We start from the raw sequence: 8,500 nt of genomic DNA, 5'->3' as shown, positions 1-8,500 counted from the left end.
CTACGGCCACACTTTGCCAGTAGCCGGCATCTAATTCTTATTCTTATTCTTTATACCACACTTTGCCAGTGGTCGGCATCTAAAGTTCAATAATTACGCGCCCTTAATAGGTATCTAAAGTTGCACACTTGTGCGCCTACTAAGGGTATCTAAGGCTAGTTCCGGAACTATAGCGTAAATTACGAACGGGTTCGAAAACGTAGAGACTGGGTTCTAAAATTCACAAATACTTATATCTTATAATTTCGAAATCAAAATTCTTATATCTTATACGAAATTAAAAACAGAACTGAAATATATTTTCCGAAAAATAAAAGTAAGTCAAAAGTACTTACCTCAAAGCCTGACCAGATCTGAATTTACTCTTTTTGACCCTCTAAACGATATTTTCTTGAAAAACACGAAACACGAAATCTGAAGATAACGAAAAGACCTTTCTGAAAAGTCCAGAATCACTGAATTCTGACTTACGATGAATTTTCTACGAATTTTACAAGACAGCTGATTTTTGCTGAGAAAGTCCTACGAATTTTAATGATAAAAACAAGGAATACGAATATGGTGTATTTATAACGATACAAAACCCTATATCTCAACTAGGAAATAATAATATTTCCTCCTAAAGATTTACAACCTCTCCAAGTAAATTCCATAAATAAAATATTTGATACACACAATTACCTAAACTAAAAAAATTTCGATTTTCTAAATTATTCTTACACTTATTTCCACAAATAACAAATCTTTTCACAAATCAACTACCTTGCACAAAAATGTTTTCAGAATATTCTAATTTTAAAATATTTATCTAGACAAATTAATATCTAATTTCTAATAAATAAATTAAAAATAAAATTACGAATTTTACAAGTACCTTGTAACCCTTCTGTCCTATAGAATATCCAACAAAGACATGAGGTTGGGCTCTTTTATCAAATTTACCTCTATGTTGATTAGAAGTTGATACATAGCACAAACACCCAAAAACTCTGAGATAATTTACATCTGGTGCTGATTGATGAAGCATTTTGAAAGGACTGATGTTATGAAGGACTTGCAATGGCATTCTGTTGATCAAATGAGTTGCGCAAAGGACACATTCCCCCCAAAATTGAGGTGGGAGTCTTGACTGAAAGAATAGAGCCCTGGCAATTTCCAGGAGGTGCCTGTGTTTTCTCTCCACAACACCATTTTGTTGTGGAGTATAGACACAGGTTTTCTGATGCAAAATCCCTTGTTTCTGATAAAAAATCTTTAACTCTCCTTCACACAGTTCCATTGCATTGTCGGTTCTAACAGATTGAACTTCTGCATGAAATTGTTTTGTAACATATGCAATGAAATTTTTGAATATCTGCACTACATCAGATTTAGATACCATCAAAAAAATCCAAGTCATTCGGGTAAAATCATCCACTATAGTCATAAAGTATTTACAACCATTATGAGCAATGACTTGATTAGGACCCCAAGTATCTATATGAATAAGCTGAAAAGCTTTTGAGGTCTTATTAGTACTAGAATGAAATAGACTTCTTGTCTGTCTTGAGATAGGACATATCTGACATATGCTATCTAAATTGCAGTTTTCTTGACCAAAAACAGATGTAACATGGCTAAGCATGGAAACTGGCAAGTGGCCAAATCTTAAGTGCCAAAGTTTGGTCCTATTTACAATGGCGACAGATGTGTTGCAAACCATGTTTGTTGCTGCTGTATACTCTTCTGTAACTGCTGTTGAAGTATTATCACCCCTCCTGTGATGCTGATCATCTTCAAGATAGTACAATCCATTCTTAAAGCTACCAAGATGCTGTGGCCTCATTGAAGGGCCCTGTAAAAAACAACCATTATCATTAAACGTCACACTACATGCCATATCCTTGCATACTTTAGGAATAGACACCAGATTAAACTTAAAATTCGGAACATACAGAACATTCTTCAAAACGATATCGTTACTAAGATTGATTGTTCCTGTGTGAGCAATTTGAACTTGTTTTCCATTGGATATCGTTATGTAACTACTTGGTGTATGTACCATATCATGTGATGTGAAGAGAGATATGTCACAACACATGTGGTCAGTTGCACCACTATCCACAATCCAATTAGTACCTGAAGATGATGTGAAGCAAAACTGTCCTGCCATATTACAGAATTTACCTGCCATATCTGTAGATCCAGTGTTGTTAGAATCATTAGTAATACTTTCCTTTCCAATCAGCTGGTACTGCGCATCAGTGAAATAGACAACGCCATCATTAGTAGTGTTTGTTGTTTCTTCTCCACCAAACTGTGCAGTATGACCTTGCTTCCTCTATGTCCTTGAATTTGCAGGATAACCATGAATTTTATAGCATCTCTGTATAGTATGACCAGACATCTTACAGTGATCATAAAAATAGTTATTTTGTCTTTTTGGGTCACCAAAACTTTGTTTATTCTGTGAATTCTGAGGCCTAAATCTGTCCTGGAAATTTCTTCTGGCACCAAAAGCCATCATTTCTTCATTAGATGCTTGTGGAGTTGAAACATTCTGAAAAATCTTTTTATGGTTCTCCTCTTGCTACAACAACCTATATGCCTGAGAAATAGGTGGGAGAGGACTCATGACCAGAATATTTCCTCTTATCATTTCAAAGCCTTCACTCAACTTCATCAAGAATTCAACCAATCTTCTATACTCTTGAGATTTCATCAACTTCTGAGAGATTTCACAAGTACAATTTGTACATCCACAAACTTGTAAGGGATCCACAGAGTCCAATTGATCCCAAAGCATCTTTATCTTAGTGTAGTAATTTGCAATAGTATCTGCACCTTGCCTGAGATCGACAAGTGATTGTTGCAAAGCAAATAACATTGTTCCTGAAGCTTGCCCATACCTTTCTTCAAGATTTAGCCAAATTTCTCTAGCCGACTTAAAATACAACACACTCCTAGCAATATTCTGATCTAGGACACCTAGTAACCAATAAATCATCATAGAATTGCATCTATCCCAAGCCTTTGTTGTAGCATCAGTTGTGTTTGGTTTTGTGATAGATCCATCAACAAAACCAGTTTTATTTTTCGCAGAGAGACTAATTAACATCGAGCATTTCCAATCAGCATAACTATTTCCATCAAATTTCATTGATACAAGCTTCATGGAAAGTAACATCTCTAGAGATATGTATAGAAAGAGTAGTGGGATTGAGTACCTTGTAACCCTTCTGTCCTATAGAATATCCAACAAAGACATGAGGCTGGGCTCTTTTATCAAATTTACCTCTATGTTGATTAGAAGTTGATACATAGCACAAACACCCAAAAACTCTGAGATAATTTACATCTGGTGCTGATTGATGAAGCATTTCGAAAGGACTGATGTTATGAAGGACTTGCAATGGCATTCTGTTGATCAAATGAGTTGCGCAAAGGACACATTCCCCCCAAAATTGAGGTGGGAGTCTTGACTGAAAGAATAGAGCCCTGGCAATTTCCAGGAGGTGCCTGTGTTTTCTCTCCACAACACCATTTCGTTGTGGAGTATAGACACAGGTTTTCTGATGCAAAATCCCTTGTTTCTGATAAAAAATCTTTAACTCTCCTTCACACAGTTCCATTGCATTGTCGGTTCTAACAGATTGAACTTCTGCATGAAATTGTTTTGTAACATATGCAATGAAATTTTTGAATATCTGCACTACATCAGATTTAGATACCATCAAAAAAATCCAAGTCATTCGGGTAAAATCATCCACTATAGTCATAAAGTATTTACAACCATTATGAGCAATGACTTGATTAGGACCCCAAGTATCTATATGAATAAGCTGAAAAGCTTTTGAGGTCTTATTAGTACTAGAATGAAATGGACTTCTTGTCTGTCTTGAGATAGGACATATCTGACATATGCTATCTAAATTGCAGTTTTCTTGACCAAAAACAGATGTAACATGGCTAAGCATGGAAACTGGCAAGTGGCCAAATCTTAAGTGCCAAAGTTTGGTCCTATTTACAATGGCGACAGATGTGTTGCAAACCATGTTTGTTGCTGCTGTATACTCTTCTGTAACTGCTGTTGAAGTATTATCACCCCTCCTGTGATGCTGATCATCTTCAAGATAGTACAATCCATTCTTAAAGCTACCAAGATGCTGTGGCCTCATTGAAGGGCCCTGTAAAAAACAACCATTATCATTAAACGTCACACTACATGCCATATCCTTGCATACTTTAGGAATAGACACCAGATTAAACTTAAAATTCGGAACATACAGAACATTCTTCAAAACGATATCGTTACTAAGATTGATTGTTCCTGTGTGAGCAATTTGAACTTGTTTTCCATTGGGTATCGTTATGTAACTACTTGGTGTATGTACCATATCATGTGATGTGAAGAGAGATATGTCACAACACATGTGGTCAGTTGCACCACTATCCACAATCCAATTAGTACCTGAAGATGATGTGAAGCAAAACTGTCCTGCCATATTACAGAATTTACCTGCCATATCTGTAGATCCAGTGTTGTTAGAATCATTAGTAATACTTTCCTTTCCAATCAGCTGGTACTGCGCAACAGTGAAATAGACAACGCCATCATTAGTAGTGTTTGTTGTTTCTTCTCCACCAAACTGTGCAGTATGACCTTGCTTCCTCTATGTCCTTGAATTTGCAGGATAACCATGAATTTTATAGCATCTCTGTATAGTATGACCAGACATCTTACAGTGATCACAAAAATAGTTGTTTTGTCTTTTTGGGTCACCAAAACTTTGTTTATTCTGTGAATTCTGAGGCCTAAATCTGTCCTGGAAATTTCTTCTGGCACCAAAAGCCATCATTTCTTCATTAGATGCTTGTGGAGTTGAAACATTCTGAAAAATCTTTTTATGGTTCTCCTCTTGCAACAACAACCTATATGCCTGAGAAATAGGTGGGAGAGGACTCATGACCAGAATATTTCCTCTTATCATTTCAAAGCCTTCACTCAACTTCATCAAGAATTCAACCAATCTTCTATATTCTTGAGATTTCATCAACTTCTGAGAGATTTCACAAGTACAATTTGTACATCCACAAACTTGTAAGGGATCCACAGAGTCCAATTGATCCCAAAGCATCTTTATCTTAGTGTAGTAATTTGCAATAGTATCTGCACCTTGCCTGAGATCGACAAGTGATTGTTGCAAAGCAAATAACATTGTTCCTGAAGCTTGCCCATACCTTTCTTCAAGATTTAGCCAAATTTCTCTAGCCGACTTAAAATACAACACACTCCTAGCAATATTCTGATCTAGGACACCTAGTAACCAATAAATCATCATAGAATTGCATCTATCCCAAGCCTTTGTTGTAGCATCAGTTGTGTTTGGTTTTGTGATAGATCCATCAACAAAACCAGTTTTATTTTTCGCAGAGAGACTAATTAACATCGAGCGTTTCCAATCAGCATAACTATTTCCATCAAATTTCATTGATACAAGCTTCATACCAGGATTATCAGATGGATGTAAATAGTAGGGAGATGTAGGATCTTGAGAAGGATCAATCGGATTATCATTCATATTTACCGATTCCGATTTCAAGAAAAAAAAATGATGATGATCTTTGATAAGAATTTTTAATGATGGATAGGATCAATATGCTGGTCAATCTAGCGTACCAGAAATGCAATAGTCTGGAATAAAAAAGGTGAGGAGTTTGTTCAAATTGTAGAATCAGCAAGGCATATTTTTAATCAGTGGAGATACGCTCAAGACAAGTCATTTGATATTTCTCTTGGGTTCATGACTCAAGCGGATGGCAACGAGCGTTGGACTAAACCAAACGTAGGAGAATTAAAAATCAATGTTGATGCTGCATGTTTCACAGACTCTAACAAATACAGCTTTGCCTTTCTAGTTCGAGATAGTCAGGGGAATGTGGTTGAGGCTCAAACAAAGTGCAAGCAAGGCCAGGTGGATCCAGAAATAGCAGAAGCCATGAGAATCAGGGAAGCGTTGAGCTGGGTGAAGGAGAAGAAGGTGGGAAACGTGGTGGTGGAGTCAGATTGCTTGGTTGCTATCCAGGCAATTAGATGTTCGAATATCACTTTATCTTACTTTGGCCGAATGGTTGATGATTGTAAGGCCATGCTGTCTCAACTTAAACAACACAATGTGGTGTTAAATTTTGTTAAGCGATCTGCGAACAAGGTGGCTCATGAATTAGTGAGACATTCGAGTTCTATAGCTGATCGTAATTGGAGTGGTGGGGATGTCCATCAACTCTTTAGTTCTGTCTTGTATGACGATTTGAAAGTTTAATAAAATGCTTCTTCTTTTGAAAAAAGGTGAATAAAAAATACACTTACATAATTTATTTTTAAAAATTTTATTTTTTTGCATCAAATTTCAAATATCAAATTTTTATTCAGAAGCAAAAATAAATTAAAACAATTTATATAAATATATTGTAAAGAAGTATTAAAATGCTTGCCGGCTCCATAGCTCCCGTCTCCCTATATATACTTGCTAGGGGGCGGTGGGAGTATAATCGTAACCCTAAATTAAGGTTATCCAAGTATAGATTCGCAGTTGTCTTTCTTTTCAATTTATAGTTTGTTTTCCTCTCAGTAGAACAAAAAACTGATACCTGTACGTTGTGATATCTCAAGATATGTGCAACCATTATATACATATCCCCAGAAAGATTGAGTGTCAGCAATCGATCATTATATATATTGCAGTTACCGGTAAAGTTAGAATTCAGAACTGGGAGTTGTTAAAGAAAAAGATTGATGGGACTTAGAATACGGTTTATTGATAACAGGTCTACGGAGTAAATGGGATTCCAGAAGAGATTGATATGCGAGCCAGGGCCAGATAATTAAATGATTTATTCTTTTATAATTTAATTATTTATCTACTGTGCTCATGACACATGCTGAACACTAAAATTTATAAAAATTGTAGTGTTTTGATTGATATATTTGTTATAAATGTAGGCTTTTTCATCATTAAAAAAGTATTAATTAACTAAAACAAGTTAAATTTATAAAAATTTGTGTTTAATATATATCCATGTACACAGCAGAAAAACCGATGCTCTATATTCTAAAATGTCAAAGTTGCCACTTTATCTCATAAATAAAATAATGCAGGCAGCTATGTAGAATTCTATGTAGATATATATAGGCATTCATAACAATATCGCAACCCCGGCGGCTTTGGTCCATGAAGCTTTATTATTGTTTCAGCTTCCTAAAAGTTTATTCCCATTGTAACTATGATGTGTGTAGGTTACTATTCAATTAATAATTTACAATTAATTTGTTGGCATGTTTGCATTTTATTCTTTTTGTCCTTTGTTCTTTTTTTGCCTTATAATTGATTATTTTCAAACTGATTTTGAAACATATAACATTTGTTATATTCAAAGCATATAATTTAGAATATATATAAAAACTCAATAAAACTAGGATTTTTATGTACATATATTCTGATTTGTTCACCTTAAACCATGTATACAAATTATAATTACCAGTGTTTGCAAGTAACAACAGACCATTACAAACTTAGTACAGGAGTAACAATTAAGTAATTAAACATGAACTTTACTTGCAATAAATTACAGACAGTGAATTGTTCGTGTAATTTCCGTCAAAAAATAAAATAAGATACCCCGTCGTGTAGTTAAACATTTCTCCCTCCCTTGGTCCTATTTATTTCAAAGGGCAGTAGTGTATGCATGATTACATAATAAGTATCAAAATTTATAAATTTAAAATATTTTAACTGATATATTTGTTATAAATACACATGCATACTAGAGATCAATCAAAATTGGTAAAAATTATAAAAATTTATACTTATTATATACGCATAGCGCAATCACATTGTTTTAAAATTTTTGGCGCCACTTTCAATGTGTAAGGTAAATCAACTTTTTGTTAGATTGAAACAATTTTTATTAATAAAATTTCAAAATATCATAAAAATATATCTTGCGTTCACAAAGTTCACCATGTAATCGAAATGCACGCAAGTTGCCTCTATACATTTAGACAATAAAATCTTAATGTTTGAAATCCTATTAAAAATGTCTCGTTAAATCTTGCAAGAATAAAATTTTATGGGAAAAGAAATTAGGGAGGAATAACAGTGCCTTTAATAAGAACCAATGTTTTTCGATAATTGTAAAAGAATTTCTCCTATCAATTAAAATTTAAAACTAAATTGTCTTGTATTCGAGCATGCAGGTTGGACAGATCAATTGATTAAGAGTTTATCATCCGTTATTTCTTTAGGTTCGACCCTTACTCACCACGAAAATTTATTAGAATAAATACTCATTTATAAAGTTATAAACCATATTTGTTAAAAAAAACTGTTTTGTACTCCAAGGTCTATCGCTATATGATTGTGATATAAAGTCTGAAAAAGATACACAATGGATACATCTCCCATGATCATCTTGAAAATAAGAACAAATGAAATAAGGATAATATATTAAATATAAAAAT

General features: G+C 34.2%; 1 protein-coding gene across 1 annotated transcript; it reads left to right on the top strand.

The window, feature by feature from the left end:
- The first annotated feature begins 5,783 nt into the window (after positions 1-5,783).
- Positions 5,784-6,302, top strand: LOC141691960 (uncharacterized). The gene has a single exon (XM_074496708.1). It carries the CDS (start codon positions 5,784-5,786, stop codon positions 6,300-6,302), a length of 519 nt encoding a protein of 172 aa, XP_074352809.1.
- The last annotated feature ends 2,198 nt before the right edge of the window (positions 6,303-8,500 follow it).

The sequence above is a fragment of the Apium graveolens genome, chromosome 10, assembly GCF_009905375.1.
Source record: "Apium graveolens cultivar Ventura chromosome 10, ASM990537v1, whole genome shotgun sequence".
Classification (NCBI taxonomy): domain Eukaryota; kingdom Viridiplantae; phylum Streptophyta; class Magnoliopsida; order Apiales; family Apiaceae; genus Apium; species Apium graveolens.
This window is presented reverse-complemented; position numbering and strand designations above follow the sequence as displayed.

Coding starts and splice junctions, on each gene's coding strand:
- LOC141691960 (XM_074496708.1), top strand. CDS start 5,784: ATGACTCAAGCGGATGGCAACGAGCGTTGGACTAAACCAAACGTAGGA.